The sequence below is a fragment of the Scardinius erythrophthalmus genome (assembly GCF_964197995.2).
Source record: "Scardinius erythrophthalmus genome assembly, chromosome: 1".
In the NCBI taxonomy this organism is placed as follows: domain Eukaryota; kingdom Metazoa; phylum Chordata; class Actinopteri; order Cypriniformes; family Leuciscidae; genus Scardinius; species Scardinius erythrophthalmus.
The window spans coordinates 15,879,906-15,905,080 of NC_138221.1; the positions used below are offsets into that span (position 1 = coordinate 15,879,906).

The 25,175-nt window shown below is 39.5% G+C and overlaps 1 protein-coding gene across 1 annotated transcript; it reads right to left on the reverse strand.

Annotated features, from left to right (window-relative positions):
• Nucleotides 1-9,230: 9,230 nt before the first annotated feature.
• On the reverse strand, nt 9,231-19,405 carry LOC308701946 (uncharacterized protein). Its single transcript, XM_081384434.1, has 10 exons — nt 19,304-19,405; nt 17,953-18,443; nt 17,252-17,569; nt 16,821-17,174; nt 16,658-16,699; nt 16,332-16,406; nt 10,200-10,228; nt 10,034-10,108; nt 9,816-9,884; nt 9,231-9,654 (listed from the first exon to the last, which is right to left on the reverse strand). Exons 2-10 carry the CDS (start codon nt 18,011-18,013, stop codon nt 9,565-9,567), a joined length of 1,113 nt encoding a protein of 370 aa, XP_081240560.1. The 5' UTR covers nt 18,014-18,443; nt 19,304-19,405; the 3' UTR covers nt 9,231-9,564.
• Nucleotides 19,406-25,175: the final 5,770 nt, after the last annotated feature.

Here is a 25,175-nt window from a genome sequence, read left to right on the forward strand (position 1 = left end):
CAACACCAGCCTGATTCACCCACAACAGCTCAATTCCCTCAGAACTGACCAAATAATCACAGGAGAATCCAACATATGAATACAACTGACAGGAGAGAGTCACAGAGCGGCCTGGACTGATCTCAGTCTGTGAGGATGAAGATGATGATGATGATGAAGATGGAGACACTGAAACTGAACACAAGACACAAATCACAGACTCTTCAATCATCATCTGAGTTTAAAAGGAGAATCTGCTCTTTTTAAATTGACCACATAATCATAAACTGTCACGGTGTGGGTTTTGTGTCTTGTTCCTTGTTCTTGTCTGTAATTCCCTGCTTGTCATGTGTCTTGTCCCATGTTAAACTGTTCCCCGTTATGTTGATTAGTCTTCCCAGGTGTTTCAGTTTAACCACACCCCCTTGTTATCTTGTTTAGCTTGTTTTCCCTGTGTATATAACCCTGTCTGTTTTAGTATGTGTTACGGAGTCCATGTTATTCATCACACCACTTGTGAGGTCTGTTCTGCTTTGTTCCTGTTTATTGTTTTATGTTTTGGACTGCTTTTTTGGATTTTTGACCCCTGCCTGGACGTTTATGATTTGGATTACCCCTCAAATAAACATTACATACTGCACTTGGATTTTCCCTTTTTGTGTGTGTGGATCGTGACATAAACTTACCATGAAGAACATGCAGATTAACACGTGCATCAGGTCCTTGTCGTCTGTCATTCACATATTGTCTGCAGCTGTAATATCCAGAATCTTCTTCTGTGACGTTCTTGATGTTCAGAGAGCAGTCAGACTCCAGACTCAGTCTCTCATGTCTCTCTGTGTCTTTATTCTTTATCCCTCCAGTAATCAGTTCAACTCTCCCTGAATGTCTGAATCTGTTCTCGTAGATCCATGTAGTTGAGTTGCAGTCAGAAAGAGCATTATTACAGGACAGACGCACATTTTCACCAGAACTGATGAACACATGATCATATCCACTGGTTCCTGAAACACAGTATATCTCAGTGATCATTATGATATATTAATAAATGAAACATAAAACACACCAGGATAAAAAGCATAAAATACTAAATCATAGTATTTTTCCTGACTTAAAGCAAACAACACACTCTCCAGAATAAACTATTAGTCTTTATCAGAGAGCTGTTCAAATCACTGACACACTCTTAATATGAAGATAATTCTTCATCATCAGATGTTTGAGTGACACTATGTCCAGTATCAGGAATAATACAGTATGATCTGTGTGTATCAATACACAACTGAGATCACAACGTGAATGTGTGCAAGAATAAACTGAGCATGTTCAAATGAACTCTTTCCAGACTAATTCCACTAAATGTCTTTAGAGAAAATACAGATTTCTTTACCTGTGAGAAGTGAAGAGAGAATGATCAGTCCCAGCAGACACATATCACACTTATCAGCCATTTTGTGTTTCTGTCAGTCTTTCTCTTCATTATATATAGTTACAGCTCCTCCTTTAAACATCATCAGCTCCTCCTGTGGTTATTAACTTCCTCTCATCTGACCAAACGAGTGTTTACATCCGTTGACATAGTGACATATTTAGACATATATAGACTGTGTATTTTTTCTCTGGGGATTGACACTGGAGTGACACTCAACTTTCCTGTAAAAAAAACCTAAGATAATACTGGACCCTGCGCCTCAGAAGCAATCCTGATCATACAGGAAGGAAGAGGGGAGGGTTAAAGATTTGGCTTAAAGTCTTTTTCTCCTTTTTTACTTATTTGGGGGAATTTAATTTAATATTCAACAATATTATTGATCTGCCTGCATTGACACCATTATTTGAGAACTGAACTGAGCTTGACGATGACCCAGCAAACATGCCAGTGTGGGCCCACTGTGGGTAAGTGTGGGTTTTATGTGGGACAGTGTGGGCAAGGGCAAACCCTTTGGGGCCCCATGTGGGCTTTCTGTGTGTAAGCCCACTGTGGGCTTGCTCAAAGAAAACCCGCACAGGCCCCTAGTGGGTTAGCCCATGCGGGGCCCATAGCAGTTTTGCCCATTTGGGCCCCCATTAGGATTTACTGTGGGCAATCCACTGTGGGACTGCCCACAGAAAAACCCACACGGGCCCCCAGTGGGTTAGCCCATGCGGGGCCCATAGCTGTTTTTCACTGTGGGGCCACCATGAGGGTTTACTGTGGGCAACCCACCATAACATAACAGTACAGTTAAATCATTGTTTTAAGATTAGAAGCTCAGGGTTAATCAAACTATTTTAACGATCCCGTAAAATGTCATAAATGTTATTTCATTCAACAGTCCATCCCATACTTAACTAAAACTGCACACAGTCAACAAGATAGCAAGACAAGTACTATCTTTACCTGTTTGCTTGTAGCAGCTGTTCCCAGACAGACTGATAAAGTCAGACAGACCACCCAGTTAACACAGAACGTTCCCCTAACGTTAGTTTTTGGTTCCCGTTTGGTTATTTTTTTGGGAACCAAATACTAACGTTAGGGGAACGTTCTTTTTTGGTTTTATTTTTATGTTACCATAAAATAACGTTCCCAGAACGTTGCTGGGTGGTTACTTTTAAATAACCTAAAAATAAATTAAAGAGAACATTCCCTAATGGTTACTAACGTTTGGGGAACGTTCTTTTTTGGTTTTATTTTTATGCAACCATAAAATAACGTTCCCAGAACATTGCAGGGTGGTTACTTTTAAATAACCTAAAAATAACTTATAGAGAACATTCCCTAATGGTTATTTTAAAGTTATTATTTTGCAACCATAAAACAATGTTACCAGAACGTTGCTGGAAGGTTATTTTTTGAATAACCTAAAAGTAACTTATAGAGAACGTTACCTAATGGTTATTTTTAAGTTATTATGTTGCATAATTGACTGGAATCAATTGTAAGACTTAGTGCCACATACTGCCCTGTCACTTAACGGCACATCAGGGACCAAACGCTGCATATTATATCTGTAGGCTGTCATGCCTTATAAGGGTACAGACAGAGAGTTATAAAATAGGCTACTATGAAAATCTGGACAAAATAATACAAATAAAGAAACTTTAAGAGTGGAACACCATGTACTCAGCTCACTTAGGTTACCCAGATAGCAATTACATTTGGCCCGGATCCGTTTTAAGCCCCTTGCCTCCGTTTCTATCTTAGAGACGTTTTCTGATTGTGAACCAGATCCGTGCCAGATAGAGGTTTCAGCTTAAACATTCTAACTGCCATCAGTTCAGTATTTATATCATTTTACAGATCTGGCCCAGATCACTTTTCCCGATTTGGTCCAGATCTGCAATATGAATCTGAGCCGATACTGTTTTCACATAGGCTACACTGGTGTGGCCCGAATCTGTGATACATATCTGAGCCGACTGCATTTAAAAAAGGGCTAAAAACTGCTCTGGCCCATATCTGCAAAACGGATTTGAGCCAACACTGTTTTGACAGAGACTACCTGATGTGGACCACATCCGAAATACTTTTCTCAAACTGTGTGAAGAACTCCGTGGAATAAACATTTTCAAAACAACATGGTTACCTGTCTGCATATTTTTTTTTTTTCTATCTAGAGCATGAGATAAATGCATTGTCATTAAGCTGAGCAATATTATCAGTGTTTAAAAACTATACAGCAACATTGTGTGATGCTATAAGGTCCGTTACAGCACACACTGTAAAAAAAAGTGTAATTTTACAGGTAGCCTAATTGTCTGTATTTTTTTTAACAGATTTTTACCGGTTTGTCATTAAAAATTATAGTTATTTTTCAATAGACATATTTTTTGTTTTTGTGTGAAAAGAGGGTGGATGGTGGCAGTGGGGCTCATTGGGTGCTCTGACCCGAGAATCGCCCCTGGTCCCAGTTAAGCCGATGCCTGTCTTCTTCCTTAAACACTCGCGTGACACAAACCTCATCACAAAGCTCTGGCGGGCAAAACAGTTGACACAGAACTTAAACGTGTTCTTGAGAGTGCCATAATAAATACATATGAAGAGTTCAGATGCAAAAGCTTCTAAGTCCCATCTGAAAATTTCTTTTAGAATGATCATTTTTATCAAACAGAAAAGCGTGTCCACTCAATATCAGGCTGTTTGCCACTCTCTGTCACAAACTGGGATCAGAGCATGAGTGCTTGCTGTTCCACACAGGAAACACTCGCGACTTGGCTTTCGCGAGGGAAATGTTATGTTACAAAAGAAATGTTACATTTCTTGTCTATTCCACCCACTGCCACTTATACCAAAGACGGAAATAAGTGCAGTTACAATAGATTAATATGTGGGAGAGCGTTGCTATAGAGAGTGACGATATTGTATTGCAATATGTAGTAGCACTTCAAAATCAATAGCAAATCAAAACTAATTAGCACATTATTTGTAATTGAAAAGGTTTAATGACAAAATATGGCTATGGTTACACTAAAAAAAAATTGTTACAAAATAGATGTATGAGATGATGATAACTTATACCATTAATTGTACCCAGCATATATGTAAAATGTTACCTGAGAGAGAGAGAGAGAGAGAGAGAGAGAGAGAGAGAGAGAGAGAGAGAGAGAGAGAGAGAGAGAGAGAGAGAGAGAGAGAGAGAGAGAGAGAGAGAGAAAGGGAGAGAATCCCAAGAAAGGGACCCGGAGAATAAAAGAGAGCCAGAGCATAAAAGAGCCAGATCAACAGTTACAATCTTCTTTTATCCTTTCCCTGACCATGTGACTAAAATTTCTGGGATTGGGTCAGGAATTGACTGGATAATCTCATCAACCCTCTGCTGGTAGATGCTGGAACAACACCATCATGGCAGTAACATGATTTATTCATCGAGAGCAAATGCGATAAAGCCAATGCTTCATGTAAAATGTGAGTGTTTATGTGTGTTTAAAATTTGAAGATTAAAGATCATTTATCTGAGAGAGTTACTCAGGAGAATAGAGAAAGCTCAGGAATGCAAGACTCTGAAATGGACTTGAAGTGCAGCATTCAGTGTGATTTCCAGATGATGCTGATTTTAATGCATTTGAACACGTTCAGAGAATAGCTCTGTTCTCAGAACAGGTTAAAGCGCTGATAAAGCTGTGAAGCAGATTTGAGGAAGTGAAACATGGTGTCAATGTTCAGCGTTACCTTGTAGCTCAGAGTGTGGTAATGGACTCTCTTGTCTAGAGTTTAGTCCTGTTATCATCCTCGGTCCCCCCTATTTTTTTTTTTTTTTTTTCTTAAAATAGCAGTTACTGCCAAACACACTCCTGTTTTCTGTAATATTGACCAAGACAGTCCTGTTCTGAATCGTCTGTTTTCACGTTGTCTGGTTCAGAGTCATCCTGATAGAAATCACTCTCCGAAAAAAAGATATGTACCTTTAAGGCGGCAACCTTGCGGTCTCTCTTGTGCAGCCAATACAGGAGTAACTTAAACTGCAGTTCATCGTCTGGCCACTAGAGACAGGCTGCAAAAGAGAGTCAATATTCCCCATGAGGAAGTGTCTAGAGCTGGGTTTCTCAAATTCGGTCCTGGAGGGCCGCTGTCCTGCAGAGTTTAGCTTCAACACTGATCAAACACACCTGAGCAAGCTAATCAACGTCTTTAGGATCACTAGAAACTCACAGCTAGGTGTGTTTGATCAGGGTTGGAGCTAAACTCTGCAGGACAACGGCCCTCCAGGACCGAGTTTGAGAAACCCTCCTCTAGAGACTGTGAAACAGTGTCGAAATGTTCAGCGTTTCCTTGTCGCTCAGAGTGTGGTAATGGACTCTCTTGTCTTGTGTTTAGTGCTGTTATCATTAAGAACGTCCTAGGTCAGTCTTTTTTTGTCTTTCTTTCTTTCTTTATTTTTACATTGAAAATAAGTAATATTTTTTTCCTCAAACAGCTTTGTAGTTACTGCTAAACATACAGGTTTTAAAATAGAGGAAAGCACACAAAATTTTACCTGTCGGATGTTTTAACTACTTTAAAATGGCTTTTTTGGTCACTTATATCTGAATATTTATATAAAAACGACACAGACATCAAGAGAATATAAATATAAGTTTCCTCAGCCAGTCCTATCACTTGAAACAGAAAATCCATCCTTCTGTCCTTTTAAATGTCCGTGTTAAAAGAACGCTTTCTGTGGTTTTGTGAAGCTGATTAGGCTACTGTAGCTTATATCCGACTCAGGCATGGGGTCAGAGATGAGGAACGATCCCAGCTTTTTCCCTCTCATCTTCCAGCACTGTACCTTTCAGAGCTGAGAAGCAACATCCAACTGAATCATGGAAACTAAGGCTGCACGATTAATCGCAAAAGTCAAAAGTAGCTTGATATGCTACATTAGTAGCTACTTTCAGTTAATCAAACTGCATGCCAAGCCAATGCAATTTTAGTGATCAACACAACTGTCAGTCAGATAAAGGCTAAAATATGATTTATTCATTGAACAATAGCCCAACACACACACACAAAAAAATACAAATGCTCAGAGCACATTTTTAGCTCTAGTTACGCAAGAATGCCTTTTGAAATTGTGAACAAAATAAAGTAAGTAAAATAAGAAAAAATTATAGCAATGAGCCTGAATAGGACAAAAAGATGAGTTTAGTTTACAAATTAACATTATTAATTGTATTTTCCAAAGAACTGTTATTTAACTGTTGTTTATAGGCCTTCTAACAATAGCCCAATACAGCTAGATGCTAAAATATACTTTGTCTTGCATAGGCTAACAGTGGACCTAGCTTGTTATTGATCCCTCTGCTGGTTTGCATGAGTTATCAAACTGTTTGGACTTCATCAATTATTCCATTCTCCCACCTCTTTCCTACTTAATTCGTTTCTTTATCTGATTTAAGCTTGATTTCAGGGGTTCTACTGTAGATCAGGATGCTCTCTGCACACGCAAGGTCTCTTGCTCACTTTCCCTCTCTGCCGTGCGCTACGCGGTTTGGAGCACAGTCTCTGTCTCGCATGCGTGCTCGCTCTAGATTCCGGGAGATTTGAACTAATTTGCGGCATAACTAGTCGATCACGAGTGGCTCAACATCTTTCAGGCATTTGAACGACCGTGTTGACACTTCAGCATGTGAAACCAATCAAATGCGTGTGTCTCACGGCCAATGCGTGACAGTTGGCAGCTCTGACTGTGTGTGTGTGTGTCGCTTACTGTCTATGGTGTGTCGTCATCGTAAACATTAGTCTACGCATGTGCTAGTACCCGGCGTGTTGTCATCGACATCCTGTTTTCCTAATTTATGTGTTTGATGGCTGTAGGGAAACATTGTTATGTGAGAAATGTCAGAAATGTCCAGGAGAAATGAGCTTTCGAGGACGCTACTGCGCTACTTGATCAATAAAAGAGCTTAGAAAAGTTACTTGGTGTTGTAAATAGCGACGTTACTGCCAATCTACTGACAAATGTAGTTAAGCTAGTAGCCTCGCTACTGCCCATCACTGTTATAGAGTGACATTTGTGTCAATAATCGTCAAGCACAGGAGACTTTCGGTGTGGTGGGAGGGGGCCCCCAAATCAAATTCTGCTTAGGGCCGGCACTGCTCTTTATTATAACATGTGAAAGAAAGAAAGAAATAACTGACATTAAATTGCATGACATATACACACTGCAAAGTCACTTTATAATGTGAGCAGACACTGATGTAATTCTCAGACGGACGTCTCTCTGTAGAAGAAACAGCTGACATACAAGCTGAAGCAAGAGGATCATTTCAGCATGAGCTTCTGCATGAAGATGAAGTTTTTCAGACAGAAATCCAGCGGATAAACAGACTCCAGTCATGGAAGAGGCTTGAGAGACACTGGGCCCTATTTAACCATCCAAGCGCATGGTCTAAAGCGCAGGGCGTAAGTTCAGTTTGGGCGAGTCCGAATCCACTTTTACTAGTTTAACGACGGAAAAATGGTCTTAATGAGTAATGAGTGGGTTTTGGGCTTAACGTGAAATAAACCATTTAGAGTCTCTTCTCCCATTCATTATAAAAGCCAGTTGATCTCGCGGATTCGCTTATTTACATGACGGAATTTGCAAGCGGAAAAACTGAACGCTTCTCCAGAGTGGAAACGGATCTCAGGGGTTAAAGTTCTCTGTCGCTACGACGGATTTCTGTTAATCAAAGAGAGTCATAATTTTAAGGTCGTAAATATGCTTAAATTTCTCAAATAGTGTAATAAGTGTCTTAATTTTGGTTTGAATGGGTCTTAAATTAAGGAAGGAGAATCCGGTGTATTCACCCTGCTTAGGGGGATGTGATCAAAGCCTGGAGTGGGGCAAAACCACGTTCCTCTAGCGTCAGAGTGGAACACATCACCGGTATATCACTCCGCTCAAGAGCTACTCCGCGGTTTCCATATCCGCTCACGGAAAAACTGCTCCGTGTTCACTCCAAATGTAGATGCGCCTAAATAAATATTGACGCCGTCGCTACTCTCGCTTGTTTCTCCCAGGCGAGATAAATATATATATATATATATATATATATATTTTTTTTTTTAGGGCTTTATGTTCACAGAAGCTGCGAGCCAAGCGCGAATTCCAGCGAGACGCGTCACGACATGCTTCGGTTAACAGTCATAAAATGCGAGTCTAGCCTGCGAGGTGTAAGTAGCTAAAGTATTGTATTGGCATTTTATTGAAATGTAACATCTATGCAAAATAATCCTTGAATAATTTCTAATTTAAGGTCATTCCCATTTCGAATATGTGACAATTGTCAACAATAAGCATAAACATTCTGCATTTCCAATTTGTAGTGTGGATCATTCATTGCAGAATTTAAACGGATTCTCATGTTTAAGAATCTTCTTGACAAATAAATTATGCCATTGCCACTGTTATCCTTTCTTTTTCTTTTTTTTTTTGACCTTCAAACACCTTAAAATGCACATGTGTAGATGAGGAAACATCTGAACATCTGATGAAACATGCATTAGATTGAAAACACTGAAATTTCATAAAAGTGTGTAAATAAAGGAAATGCAGTTCAAAATGGCGTTTCTTTAAATGCTAATGTTCTTTGAGTATTTAATTTGTGAAGGTAATGCATATACTCACTACACTCTTAATTTACAAGAAGAAAAAAAATTCACAATGGCTCAGTCTATTTCAGTTCCTCAAAATAGCAACGCTCCAACAACGCACCTGAACACACACCTCGTTTTCAGATCAACACAACCATCGGCGAACAAAATAAAACTAGCAAAAAACACTGGCGCTGAATTGCACCGGGTGTAAGATAGATGAAGGTTTTCAGACAGAAATCCAGCAGATAAACAGACTCCAGTCATGAAATAGGCTTGAGAGACACTAGATTGAGTCTGGCCTGTATGAAAACACATCAGGGCTTCAGTCTCTAACTTTACTGTAGCTGTGATGATATAGATGAGATTCTGTGCTCTGACCAGATGATGATTCACAATAAATCTCATTCATATTCACAGGACATTCAACAAATATCTGCTCGTTCACACACAAATATATAATTCCTCCAAACACCAGAGAGATGAAAACTTCCCGTCTGCTCCTGATATGATGAGCTCATGATCTGTATCATTGTTTATTAGTGAAGGTCTAGTTCTTGTTCACAGAGGCGTAAAGTTCATCCTGCGGTTGATCTTCTCTTCCTCTGATGGCAGCATAAGTCACTGTATCATCATGATCCTGAAAGAACAGATTCTGTCCATCAATGTTTGAACTAGAGCGATTATTATTATTATTATTAGAGCATGAGCTTCATTTATCTGAGAGTCAAACTCATATAGATGAGAGAAGCTGCTGTGATTGTCAGTGGACAACAAGGAAATGTGCTGGTTTCTACTCACATTCAATGATTTTACTGGCTTTGTATTGGAAGAAGTGACCTCAGAATAAGTCACATCATCTGTCTGCTCCTAAACATCAGTGCAAACGTGCAGAGAGTCAAGTTTAACACACAGAACAGACATATCTCTCACTATAATATGTAGAATAACACAAAAGCTTTTGAATCACATTATTGAACAGACAGTGACCGTAATGTTTGATGATTTAGTGGACTCACATCGGCTCTTGCAGCGGGAGGAATGGACATGTTGATCGTCTCATACGTCCCTTTATATTCATTCTCATCTTTGACCTTCAGAACAAACAGTTAAACTGCATGAATGACACTTTATTGAGCTTTAAAGATATTAATCAAATCTAAATCACTGCATTACTGAACTCACCGCAGAGTCGCCAGTCCCTCTTTTATTATCTGAAAACAAGTGCCTCATGAAATATGAGTATTTATGATAAAACACACATGTGCAAAAGACAGAATCTTATCATTAAAGTGAGTGATAAAAACATCTCAGTTATTTCCCTGAGATAACGGGAACGAGTATTGCGTCTTTGCTAGATGCTGAGGGGGAAACCTTTTCTCCGAAATTTGAAGCCTTTAATTCGAAGACGCTGTGCCACTGCACAGTCATAACCGTGCAGCGATCTGAGCGTGTCTATTGGCTGGTCAGTGGGAACTGCATGAACCTATGGTGAAGCAGCGTGTTTACGCAAGCCAATCGTGGCGGGGCAGGGCATGAGGGGCAGCTCATTTCGCCAAAGGAATCATATTTAAAGGGTTAGTTCACCTAAAAAGTAAAATTCTGTCAGTAATTACTCACCCATATGCTGTTCCAAACCCGTAAGACTTTCGTTAATCTTCAGCCAGCATCACATGAATCACACACATGACCAGCATCAGCCAATCGTGAGCCCAGAAGCGCTTCGCTGATACACTACATGAACTCACTCAGAGGCCCACACAGAAGAAAATGAATAGTTGAATAAAGTCGTCATATTTGTTTGTTTTTTGCACACAAAAAGTATTCTCGTCGCTTGATAAACTTATAGTTGAGCCAATGTAGTCACTTGGACTATTTTAAACATTGTCTTTACTACCTTTCTGGACCGGCTAGTTTCAATAACATAGAAGAATATGGAGGAGTGAGACAGCTCTCAGATTTAATCAAAAATATCTTAATTTGTGTTCGGAAGATGAACTAAAGTCTTACGGGGTTGGAAAACATGAGGGTGAGTAATTACTGACTGAATTAAAGGAAAAGAGTCATTCCCTTTTCAAAATGTTTACTTGTATTGTGTCTTTGTTAGACACTATGGGGAACCAATCCAATCACACCGTGCCATGTGAGCAGAACAACATGTTCTGTGGCCCTAGTCTGGGATGCTTGGGTAAGGGTCCCTAGGCGGTAGGGCTACTCACCGAAGCATTGTAATGGAAATTTTACATTTAGATGTGTTCTTTTACATTTAGATGTGTTCTTTTACTTTTAGATGTGTTTTTACCTTTGGGTGTGTACAACTTGTATTAACGTTGAACATTATTTGTACTCATAAGCATTTAAGCATTTAAAGAAATATAACCATATAAAAAGCACATTATTAAGAATATGTAACCAAGCTTTTAGAAAGGCATGAGTTAAGATAAGCTTGCAGGAACAAAATGTTCTGGGTCATAAAGAGACCAAGTAGAAAAGAGACTATGTGACCTTTTGTGTACTTCAAGTGTGAAAATATGTGCGCAGTTTTGATCAAACAAGAGATAGGCAAAATGTGTGAAAACCTGCAGCTAAAAACAGGAAACTTCTGCAGACATTGTATTGTACTGTCTAGATAGAATTGATGTTAGACAAGAGATCTCGAACAAAGACGCGTTGCCTTTTAAGGTAAACCAAGGCGATCTTTTGAGACAGATGCAGCCTACCCAGGATGTGTGAGGGGTATTTAAACTTGGCAACAGGGAACTAACCTTTGCCTTCTCATATCAGATGCTCTCTGTATGTGAATGCCAAAATTTCTTGCAAGAAATAAAGATCTTTATAACTTTAAAAATTTCCAGCTGTCTTCCAATTATTATTTAAAGTTGTGAAAGTAATTTCCACGACAGCATACAAAGAGCTGATAAGCCTCGTTGAAATGGACGGAGCGCTGTATAAATACTTCTAAGGCCCAAACAGAGCAGAGTAAGTGAGGTTGATGCTTGTCTTCTTGAAGGTTACCCACTCACTTGACCGATGCTAATGCTAGCAGTAGTGCGGTCTTAAGTGAAAGTGGCCAGACCTCGACTGACTGTGGCAGCTGGAAAAGGGGGCCTTTGAGGGGCTCTAAGGACCGCAGATAAATTCCAAGAGGGTACGGTAAGAGGACGAGGTGGGTTGAGCCTCCTTGCCTATTTTTGTATTTTGTTCGCTATAACAACGAACATACATACATACATTTTGCAACATTTACTCCCAACCAGAGGTGTAGTGGTAAAAAAAGAGGTGGGTAAACTATAAATTCTGGTGGACCACGACGTGATCACCGGGTAAGGTGGGCCACTGCCTACCGGTGTATGTGTATCCTGATGACATCGCTATAGGCTATCATTTGATGGTACTACCAAGGTTATCACTGGTTGTTCCCTCATCATAGGTCACACGATCACTATTCAATTCATACATTAATCTAAGTTCTTGTTAAAGAGACTCAAGAAGGAATAATATGGTTGAATTCTATAAAGTTTACTAAATGACAAAACAGAGAGAACAAAAATATTTAAGAGAGATAGAGAGGGAGGCTTATATCCAGGGCTTCCAATGCAATGCACTTGTACATAATAATTAGGGATTTGGGATTATTTTCATAGTCGATTAATCTGTTGAATATTTTCTCGATTAATCGATTAGTTGTTTGGTCTATAATATGTCAGAAAAATGTGGATCAGTGTTTCCCAAAAGCCCAGGATGACGTCCTTAAATGTCTTGTTTTGTCCACAACTCAAAGATATTCAGTTTACTGTCACAGAGGAGAGAAGACACTAGAACATATTCACATTTAACAAGCTGGAATCAAATAATTTTTTACTTTTGTCTTAAAAAATTACTCAAACCGACTAATCGAGTATCAAAATAGTTTTCCAATAGCTAATGTAGCAGGTGCAGATTAATGAGAGAAGGATGAATCTGGTGCCACATATTTAAAATAAAAACTCAGAAAAAGGTTTCTGTAATTAAAAGAAGAAAGACAATATAAGTTGCACTGTAGTTTCCACAAGTGTAAAGGCTGCCGACATTAACAGACGATTTTGCTAAACTAAAAAAAATAAAACCAAAAATGTTCCGTCCCGCCCCGCCCCTCCCCTCCCTGTTCGGCAATCAGGTTTCATTCTCGCACAGCTTGTTTAGTAACTTAACGAGCGTGTCCTTTCCGCTCCGTGTGTGCGCCATTCTCTTTGTTCCGTGTGTGTATGTGTGTGTGTGTGTGTGTGTGTGTGTGTGTGTGTGTCGGCGCGCTGCGCTCTCTGCTCTGTTCCAACTCATTGTTTGCGCTGCGCACTCTGCTCTGTCATTAACGGCCCAAATGCTCGAATCATGTACCGATCGGCGATCACGCACTGGAAAAGCAAAGTCCGCCCAAATAACTTGAAATTTAGAGGTGGATAAACGCACTTAGGAGGTGGGTAAACGGCGTTTACGTGCGTTTAGCCTCCACTACATCCCTGCTCCCAACAGCCAGAACTGAACAGGGTGTTTGGAGGAAAACTCAAGACTTTTTGGAGGGTGTTCCGGCCGCAGCAAGACTTAACCCTCCCCTCTTCCTTCCTGGCAGATCAGGATTGCTTCTAAGGCGCAGGGTCCAGTGTTATCTTAGGCCGATGCTCAGGCGGTGGTGGCTGAGTGGTCGCAAGCGCTGGCTTGTCTTACTGCAGAGTCAGCACTATTTTCTGGTGACTTTATGTAGCACATTGCTTGCGAAGACTTCTGTGCCACCATGAATCGCTCAGCGAATCCGTCAACCACGGGGTCAAAGAGACCAGTGGTGGAGATTGGGGAGTCAAGGAAGGCAGTCCTGTCTGCACCCTGAATCTCAATCAGATTAAGCCACAAGTGCGCTCCAGCACCACTAGAATGGCCTTGTCTCCTCTGATGGCTTGGGCGGTGGTCTTCGTGGCGTGCAGGGCCAGGTCTTTAGCGCCTGTGGAGGTCACGAAATGTGGCTGGGTCTGGTCCAGACTTGTCCATAGACCGGAGATGCTTGGCCTGAAATACCTGGAGGACCGCCATGGTATGAGGGCTGAAGGGCTCTCTGGGATGATGTGAGCTCGTGTCCGATCGCTCAGTGCTCTGACCCCACCATTTCTTTCTCCAAGTTTCCTGGAAACAGGAGAGCATGAGGGTCGCAGCTCGTATCAGAGATTTCACCAGAAAGGCAAAGCACTCACTGTGCTCAGGAGGGGCTCTGCACTTGCCGCAATCACGGCGCGCCATTTGCAACAATGTCGCAGGAAATTTTCTAAATTTGTTGTTTTAATATACTTTAATATAGAAATTCATTAAATAAATAATTGTGATGAATTTAAAGGGGTACTTCACCTCTGGGAAGATGAATGTGTATTTAAAATAGGTCATTTAAGTAGAAGAAATGTGAAGAATTTTTTTAATTTGGAGCTTTCTAGACTGAGAAAAGCCAGAAAAAGTATTTTTGGCTTATGTGGATGAAAGACAACAACTCCCAGAATGCACTTGCTTCGCTGCCTTAGGAGGCCACGCCCACCGGTAAGAGTCCGCAGATGAAAACAACAAAGCTAGCCTACGTGATGAGTTTGCGAGGGATTTAGAGATCGTCCAAAATGTCCGGGATTCAGCTTTTGCGTTCTACAGTCGCCATTCATCATGTTTACTGTGGCGAGCAGGACGAGGCTGACGGCCGCGGGAGAACAACGCGAGGCCGGTGGCGTGATTACTGAGACGCGCCGGGTCTCCCATCTCTCACGGAGGAGCGGGAATTTTTCTTAGCAAAGGCAAAACGCACATCAACCGATCACTTGTTTAGCGTTCATGTAAACACTACATTCAAATTCACCAATCAGAATGAATTCAGTTAGATTGAAAGGTGTGCATGTAAACAATGAATGGCGACCGCAGAAAGCAAAAGCTGAATCCCGGACATTTTGAACGATCTCGCCCGCCGGACAAGTCCGGGAAAAGGAGGATGGTTACTTACTCAGCTTTCTCCTACTATTCAGCTTTCTCCACAGAACAAGAGCCTGCTAGCTTAGCTTCCAAAGAAAGATGGCTGACACTGTGTACATTCTGACTGAGTGAGATCCCACCCTGTATGGGCGGGCTGAAAACATGCGGAACAACGCCATCTACTGGCTGTAGTCTTTAGCCTCTGTCCAGAAAATCCTCCGATGACGCAAAATGACGATTTTTGCGTCATCGGAGGATTTTTTCCAGACAAAAAATACATAAATCTCTTGTCTCAGGGGTATATGAGGGTGGAAAGCATGGTAATTCGAAAATACTACAGGTTTTCTACTAATACAAAGCTTAATGCTAAATCCTGAAGTAACCCTTTAATCCTTTGTAAATTACCATTTTGCAGCGTAAGATTACAGTTAACACCTTTAAAGCAGGGCTCAGTAGTTTCGGGATTTCTTCACTGTATTCTCGCTTTTTGCTCGCAGGTTTCTCTCTAGAGCTCCCCCCACAGCTTCGGAATAGATATTTGACAACACTGTTGTAAAAACTCGTTGGTGATTCTCAGACACCAGAGGCTAGTAGATCAACGACATCAAAGCAGATGGGACATTCTTTAAAACGTCTTCTTCATTCAGGTTCGAACAGCGTGAGGGAGCGCAATAATGACAGCATTTTAGCAGATTTCTTTTGGCCGTAAAGCAATTGTTTACATCGCGAGACCTGATATCACGCGATACTCAAAGTTGCAAGTGCGTATTTTTCGCTCACGGGCACCAGGGGGGTGCGAAACGACCACCATTCAACCTGAAATAAGTAATATAACCATTCCAATGACTCCGAAGCTGTTCAGCTAAGGTAAAAAAGTTACTTAGTTCACCTTTAAATATAAAATAAATGTATTCAATTCGATAAATAACTGAAACAATCACAACAAACTGATGGAATGGCTTCAGATGACTTTAAATATATTGCAGGAAAACTTATTTAGTGCTTGTCTATTTCTTTTGTTCCAAGACTCCCCCTTATAATAATTATTTTAATTATACCCAATAATTTTGTTTGCTTGAAACAATCGCAGTTAGGCGGTTATTTAATAATCAGGCGACATGCCTACTGATTCCTATGGTGAATATGAGCTGCTTTTATAGGCAGATGCCCCGCCCCTTTCGGTAGGCTCTGCGCTCTCTCTGCGATTGGCTGCCACAGCATGCTGCTTTGCCATAGATTCATGCAGTTCCAACAGACGCGCTCAGATTGCTGCACTGTTATCGGTGTGCAGTGGAACTGCGTTTTTTAATAACAATTCTGAGAAAAGGAGTTTCCCTTATAACTCACCAGTTCTTTTTCTGCAGATCAGCCAGAGAAGAGCAAGAAGGAGAACAGCGACTGCAGCGACAGAAATCACTATGACTGAAGAAGAGATCGAGCACAGAGTCAGAGACGGACAGGGCAGACTGGGGACAATTATAGACAAAGACAAAAGACATTGGCACCGATGACGACAGGAATGTGATTTCAATCAACTCTTACATATTTCAGAATGTATAAAGTTGTAAAATATCTATATGGTAACATTCATATTTTCTATAGAATTATGTTAGACAAAGCTGTTCTGTGAATATCATCATCACCGGCTTAAAAGCATCAGCATAGTCAAGTACCTCTTGTAGAAGAATTCACTACTGTCGTTGAATCAGCTTGAGCTGTAAAGGATGAATGTTTGTTTAGATGATTCATACTGTACAATTTAACCATTATATTTTAACTAGTTAAAACACAGGATGACTTTTAACACTCATTCATGAGACTCATTTGTTTTCTCACCTGAATACTTGACAGTGTATGTGAATGAGGTCTTGAGTTGACTTCTCTGAGTAAGCCGACATCTCCACTCTCTGTTGTCATCTTCATTCAGGAGTGTTGTAGTAAGAGTGGTGATACAGGGATCTGGAGCTGATATCTGATATCTGGAGTCTGTCTTCAGATCAACACCAGCCTGATTCACCCACAACAGCTCAATTCCCCCAGAACGAACCCAATAATCACAGGAGATTCCAGTGTATGAATACAACTGACAGGAGAGAGTCACAGAGCGGCCTGGACTGATCTCAGTCTGTGATGATGAAGATGATGATGATGATGATGATGATGATGATGATGATGATGGAGACACTGAAACTGAACACAAGACACAAATCACAGACTCTTCAATCATCATCTGAGTTTTTAAATTGACCAGATAATCTTAAACTTACCATGAAGAACATACAGATAAACATGTTCATCAGGTCGTTGTTTCTGTCCGTTCACATATTGTTGGCAAGTGTATAATCCATAATCCTCTCCTGTGACGTTCTTGATGTTCAGAGAGCAGTCAGACTCCAGACTCAGTCTCTCATGTCTCTCTGTGTCTTTATTTATCCCTTTATTAATCAGTTCAACTGCTGCTGTATATCTGAATCTGTTATAGTAGATCCATGTAGTTGATTTGCAGTCAGAAAGAGCATTATTACAGGACAGACGTACATTTTCACTAGAACTGATGAACACATGATCATCCACTCCACTGATACCTGAAACACAGTATATCTCAGTGATCATTATGATCTATATTAGCAAATGAAAGCATAAAACATATATGATATAAAACAACACATTTTTAGCATTCACTCCACTGGTACCTGAAACACAAGTAAAAGGCAGAAGATTCAAATACAGTCGTTTTTTCTCATTTAATGCAAACAACACACTCTCCAGAACAAACTAGTTATCTTTATCAGAGAGCTATCACTGAGTGTGACACTATCAGGAATAATACAGTATGATCTGTGTGTATCAATACACAACTCTGAGATCACAACGTGAATGTGTGCAAGAATAAACTGAGCATGTTCAAATGAACTCTTTCCAGACTAATTCCACTAAATGTCTTTAGAGAAAATACAGATTTCTTTACCTGTGAGAAGTGAAGAGAGAATGATCAGTCCCAGCAGACACAGATCACACTTATCAGCCATTTTGTGTTTCTGTCAGTCTTCCTCTTCATTATATATAGTTACAGCTCTTCCTTTAAACACTATCAGCTCCTCCTCTGGTTGGTTACTTCCTCTCATCTGATAGACTTAGTGATGAAACCCTGAGAAGTGTTGCTTCACTTGAATTCAAGTGGATTTCAGTACAAAATGTATTTTTCATTATTGCTTATGTAGCAAGTGGCTCGATTGTTAGCGATTACGTTGAATCTTTATCATTGGTTGAAAAAAAACAGACAAAAGGAAAATAAACAATCATTGCCATGTCTGAGGCTTCTTGTGTGAGAGTGGGCGAAGGACACCACCAATCATAATCACACCCATAAAGTTCACTGCAAATAATGACACAGCAATAATGACAACCCTAGCCCAATGTGCAGCAAAGTACCAGCCAGCTTCAGGAAGTGCTCAGAGCCTACACACAAAAAAAAGAAGAAACAAGGAGAGAGCACATTAGTAAGAAAATAAATCAAGCTAAATAATCAAATGTAACAACACAAAAACCAAGAACACAAATTACAATATACTTTGTAAACAAAAGAACTGTAAACTTTAAAGACAGAAACAAAAAATTATACTGATACAAAAGTATAAAGATCACACCAAACTCTTTTAATCGATGCAATTGATGGAGACTGTTGCAAAACAGTAAGAATCACTACACAGGGATTGGCGACAGTAGTACAAAACATAAATACACCAACATAAACACACAATGAAATAATATCAGCCCGACCAAAGAAAGAAACTTCAAGCCCACGTGGGCATTAGACTGTGACGGGACAGAAAGCAGCAGCGTGACTCAAAGAGCGAAAGTTTGGGCGAGAGCTGTGTCTAAACACATGCAAAGCGGACCTTAAAACACAACAAACATCTATTAAAATATATTCAAACACAGAGACCAAACAAGGCACCACACACTGCCAGCCTTGGTAGCCCAAAGCCACAATAAACACATGAAATCACATAATGTCACTGAATAACAATGAGATCAAACAGCTAAGCTACATGCTAAAAACACACACCTCCATAGTACGCAGCCACGAAAGGAAGAGGCCACTCATTGGCCACTCATTTACTGACTGTAAGGTTTTGCACACATCACAAACCTCACTACACTTATAATTTACAGTGCATTTACACTGTAGTAATAGGAACTGTCCTTCAAGAGAATCTTATGGTGATGTGTCATGCCATGCCCTAACCATAACATAATCATAACATAACCATAGCCATAGCCTTAACCATAACCATTTCATAACCATAGCCACTAACCTGAGAGAGATCAGCTTTTACAGGACAGAGAAACGTTGTTCAGTGTGAGAGTGTGTATTGTTCACCACACTTCTGCTCTGAACGCTTCAGACTGAACACAATGACCAGACTCTACTTTTGCACAAGAGAGCATTACTGTTAGTTTAACTTCTTTATTTTAAAATTTCCTGCATGCAGTTCAATTCTATAAATAAAATAATTATATTATCAGTAATAAAATTGGTTTACTACTGAAACGTTATCCACTATCCATGACTCCTCAATTCTTAAACAGTTTTAAAGTATTTTAAAGTAATTATTAGCATCAGCTCCAGTTTGGTGAAACAGAAAGTATTTGCACATGAGCGTCTCTAAAGCAGATTTCATGTCTTCTGGAAGAGTTTCTACACATTCTGCTTTACTCTCTCCAGTCATGAGAAAATATATCAGATCCAGACTCCTTCATTAAAGGTGATCTAAGTGGAGGCTAGCTAGACCCTCCATCCTCCGAGTTCATCGGTTGAGGCTGTCGTCTGGGCCCGCATTCTGCCTTAATGATCGGAGGTCTGTGCATGCTGTGCTGAGTTTCGATTATCACGTGTGAATTGAGTGTGTTGTAGTGTATACACGAGTTAGGGACGTCGCAGAGAGTACGGGCGACCAGCCTATAATCCTTCGAAGTTGTGTTGTTCTTTTGGGCGAGCCCTGTCTGGGTGATGAGGAGAGAAGAAGAAGTGATACAGAACCGTTATACGTTATACCCTTTCTGTTGTCTGCATTGGAGGAGGGGAACCAGAGTCCACACACAGGCACTCAACCTCAGGGGAGGAAGCTCGCACCGTTTTTAGAGACATTCATTTTAAATAAATAAACATGTTAACTTTGGAATTCTTGCTGTCCGCCTTTTTCTATGGTACGGGGTAGCTCCTCAAGGTGGTGTGGTAGGTCGGGGGTGTCGGCTGGCAGGTAGTGCCTCCACACCTCTGGCTCGGGCGTGACACTTGCACTGAGCTTCTTGACACATTTCACATTCAAATAATCTGGCTTGCTAATTTCAATGTGCTGACGTTGCCTATAGATCCTTTAACAGCACTTAAAATGAGTGTCAGCAAGAAGATCCAGTCGAAGCTGATCTGAGAAAGCAGAGGCTTTATAAATATAAATATATAAAACAATGGCCAAATAAAACAATGGTCAAACACATATTGTCACACGCCTCAGCGGCACTACACTTCCCAGCATCCCTCATGTTTCCCACCTGCACACTATCAGCCATCACCTGCACGTCATCAATCACCGTGGACTCTATTATCATCACAGCTGTCTGTCATTGTCTCGTTATCATCTGTGTATTTAGTTCCTGCTTGTCTTCAGTTCAGTGTCTGGTATACGACAATGCACCATGACGTCACAATGATAATAGACGTTTATTCACGCTCTAAAAAAAAAAAAAAAAATAAGGCAACTCCATGCATTTCCCATGCAAGCCCCAATATGAAAAAAATAAAATAAAATAAAAATTCCGCAGCCTGCGTGATCAGTCACAATGGAGTTGGAAGAGGAGCAGCGGGATCTAGAGGTAGAGAATGAGCCGGAACAACAGAGCAGGGCAAGAAGCGTTTCTATCTTGGAAATTCAAACAGCATTTCACATTAAAGAAAGAGAAGGGAGAACTAAATATAACTGTGCAGTGCAACCTCTGCTTGCCAGCAACCAACCTCCTTTCAGCGTCTAACTCCACCTTCAACCTGAAGAAGCATCTTAAAGTAAGTTTTTTTTTTCCAAATACGTGCAGTCAAAACTTGAAATATAAATTCTCGGAAAATACATTAATACCAATAGTGAAACGTCTGTATATATCCATACTCCCTTAATAAAGGAGTCTAGACATTAGAAAAATATTGGTCTACATGCGTTTTATATTTTATGGACACAAAAAATCTTTAACTTTTAGGTGCCAATCTGTGAATTACACTGTGCAAACCAAAAGTAATACTAGGCCTACTCACCGGATGAATAAGGGTTGGCTGTCCACAGAACATAAAATATTTATTTTATTTTATTTTTCGTATTTGCATTTATTAGGGAAAATGTTACTGTCGTGACAGTTCTCCGTTACGGACGTGAGCGCTCTGAAAGCGGCACTAAAAGACTGCTTTAAAACTTTCACTGAGACCTCAAACAGAAAGCACAAAGCCTTTCTTTAAAGTGAATTTCATTTTGTATTAATTGTATCTTAATTTTAATCAATATTTCATCAACCAATTGCCTGGATTTAATAAGAAGTAAATATAGCAGACAATAATCACGGAGGCGCCAGCGCATTAACTGGAGCTGGTCTCATAAATGAACGCCCGTTTCACACATAGCCTACTCTGTTTGCAGTGCGTATGCGGTGTGTATTTTTTTCTCTCCCGTACCCATGTTAACAGGTTAGAGCTTTCACACTGCGGTCCGTTTATCCGTCCCAGTTGCGGTGAGTATACAGCAGTGCAGAGATCGTTTCCGCACTGAGTCTATTTCTGCTGTGCTGCAAACGCTAAATTAAAGTGACAGCGCATGGTTCGTGGTCAAAATAAACACAGATTGAGCTGAAAATGTAGTAATTTCACCATAAATGCATATAATTAAATAAAATGTAGTAATACCATCACCTAAAGAAAACAGCTGGTTGGTATTTTCACAACGTTTCTAAAACGTTTTATTTTGGTTAGGCCTACATTATTTTTATTTTATTTTAGGTGTGGTTTCTTAAACTGTTTTAAAACGTTGCACTGCAACATTACCTAATTGCAACCAAAAAACAACGTTGTGAAACGTTGTAAAAACGTTTTGTGTTTGCTGGGGACTTTGACAAAATGTCTCCCGCAGTACCGCAGCCGCTGCCTTGTAAAACCCGCGAAGTCAACTGAACTGTATCCTTCCGCGAAGTCAAATGAGCCATAATCCAGATCCTTCCATGTAGCGATGCGCTTTTATTTTATATTTATTACCAAAAGTAGACGGCTTAAATTAAATATTTTTAAAAATAAAGGTTTTATATATTAAAGTTGTGTGGCCATCCGCTCTCATAATGGAGAAACGAAACTTTGACAATTTGATAAATGTTGTTTTGATTTTATAACATTTTATTTATTAGGCTATATATTCATTTTAACAACAAATATGTTCTATTTTATTAAAATATTTTATAGCATAGCTGGCCTTAATACTTTTAGCAAATATTGGCTATATTTGTGTTTATTAGTCAAGTCAACATTAGCCATTCCAGAGCCATTCTAAAGTTGACTGGATTTGAAAATATCCCTTCATTTATTTTTTTTTTTTTTTTTTTCAAATATATTTTTGAAGACTTAATATAATATGTCTTCTTAACTAATCCCAAGCATGAATATTGGTTCAACTTAAACATTTTTGCTCTTCCAACATTTTATTAATTGGCATTTATATATATATTTTACATGCATTTTTTATTTCTCTTTGCTATTTGGACTTATTGGAACCTAATTAGAATAAAAAACTAAGTAACTAAAAAAAACTAATCTTTTTATATGAACTTCACAATAATTTTCATCTTACTCAATATTAGTGCCATTGAATTACTTTTTTTGATGTGGATGTGGATGTTGCATCCTGTAATTGTGAATAGTTCTTAATACATATTGTATAACTAAGAATCTGCATCTGGTCAGTATTTTTACTTTGGTATTTTTTACATTTGTGGTGTATGTATTGCCTTTTAATTTATCTACATTGCCTTTTTATTTACATTAATCAATTTTGCGAAAAATTTGTGCTCGTCAGTACTTATCACTTTTGTATCCGGCACTAGACTGCATTGGTCAGCTTATGGGGATGAATGAAACATTAACATTGTGTAAGTTGTGTTTGGGGATTTGTCCATTAACAACATTTTATGAACGAGATTCAAAAGATCAGTCAGTAAAATATCTGAACTTCCCATTACAAAGAAGCTGAAAATGTACAGTATTTGTCATGTGGCAACATGATTCACATGTTAATAATAATTTAACATGTGCAAATATATTTCACATGAGCTCCACATTATAACATAGTAACATGTTTTCCACATGTGCCACATGCTCCATTATGTTCACATGTGGTGACATGTTGTTCACATGAGAACACATGTGATCACATGAGGTCACAATCACATGTGGATAACATGTGATAACATATGTGAAATGTGTTTTTTCTGTAAGGGTCATTTTATTTATTTTCATATAAAAGCAACAGAACTTGAATACTTGAATTACATCCAGTTTATTACAGGGCTCGCAAAAACGCCTGCCCGACGTCCCGGGGCTATAGTGGTTTCCAGTCGGGCTACCAAAATGCATAACCGGCCTGCCCGTTGGGCTATCTGAAACATCTGAAATAGTGTTCGCTTCAGTCTTGTTATAATCAGATTCAGCGCGTTCTTCATCTTTAATCCGCAGCGGCGTCTAGCAGAGCCCACGTCAGAAAGAGAGCACAGGGTGTGTGTGTGTGTGTGTGTGTGTGTGTTCATCTGAGTCTCATTGATCCGTCACTGCTTCAGTGTCAGAATATTTGAGATGACCAATCAAAACAAAGTAGGCGGGATTTATGTTCACAGAAGTTGCTGAGCGCGAATTTGAGCAGAGCGACTGACGCAGTCAAGTGCGAGATAACAGGTAAGATGTAAGTAGCTAAACTAACAGTTAAACATTTCACATTTGACAGTTTTTTAGGTCATAAATGTGAAACGAATGACAAAAATAATCGATTTCGTTTGAAACAAATATACTTTTGTCGAATTTCACCATTTTTAACTGAAAATAGGCCTATGTAACGTGACTCGATCGATGTAATGTAGGGTAGAGTGGGGGAAAACGCCCCCCTGGGGTAAAACGCCCCCCACCTGTTTTTCCCAAAATGATCACTAAAAGTAGTCGAGATACATTTTTACTGTTGCTATGCACTACGTTGATAACGGGGATATACAAATCTCCATGGAGAAGCTGACACCAGCGACATATTTGAAGAGAAGAGGATTACAGGGTAAATGCTATAATTTTCAGATATTAGTAAACAAGTGTTTAATACAATATTGTTCTGCAGGATATCGCAGTGATGTATGATAGATGAATAGTGAAGTCTGTAGTTTGAGATCATATGGTATTTATAAGGAACATAATTATATTTAAAAAATTAAACATTTTTTTAAAAAGTCATAGCTTGTGGGGTAAAACGCCATTAACTATGCTTTGCTAGCAAAGTTAGCTCACTGATGGAAGGTAGTTAAATTTGGCTATTTTGGACATTGCTGAAATAACTATTAATATATATACATGTAGATACATTACTTGCCTTTTACTTTTAGAGATTAAAAACTATTGTCTGTTAATTTTGCTGTTGATCTATGAAGCAAACTGGTTGGTAAGAAAGGGGGCATTTTACCCCACCTTGGAGGGCGTTTTACCCCACCGCTGGGGCAAAACGCCCCCTTTGTACAAAAATATTTTCAGTGAAAATACTAATTAATTATGAAGGCTGAGCAATTTTAATATTTGGTGAATAACTCCTGCCATAGTCACTCAAAACCGGGATGGCAATTCTAGTCACATTTATGTTTTGTTTCACTGTAACGTCACACTTTCCTTAAGGGGGGCGTTTTCCCCCACTCTACCCTAATAATTAACAAAGCCGTTTTCATCATGTTAGGCATAAAATGAATAATGAATGTGTACATGTTGAGAATTAATATAATACAATTTGTAGCCTTCAGTAAATTAAAAAAGTTCAGCTTTAGGAGGGGAAGAGACAGGGCAAGATGAGAGAAAAAGAAAGAGTGATGGATAAGAAGTGAGAGCAGGTATTGACAAATAATCTACTGTCGGATGACATGGTT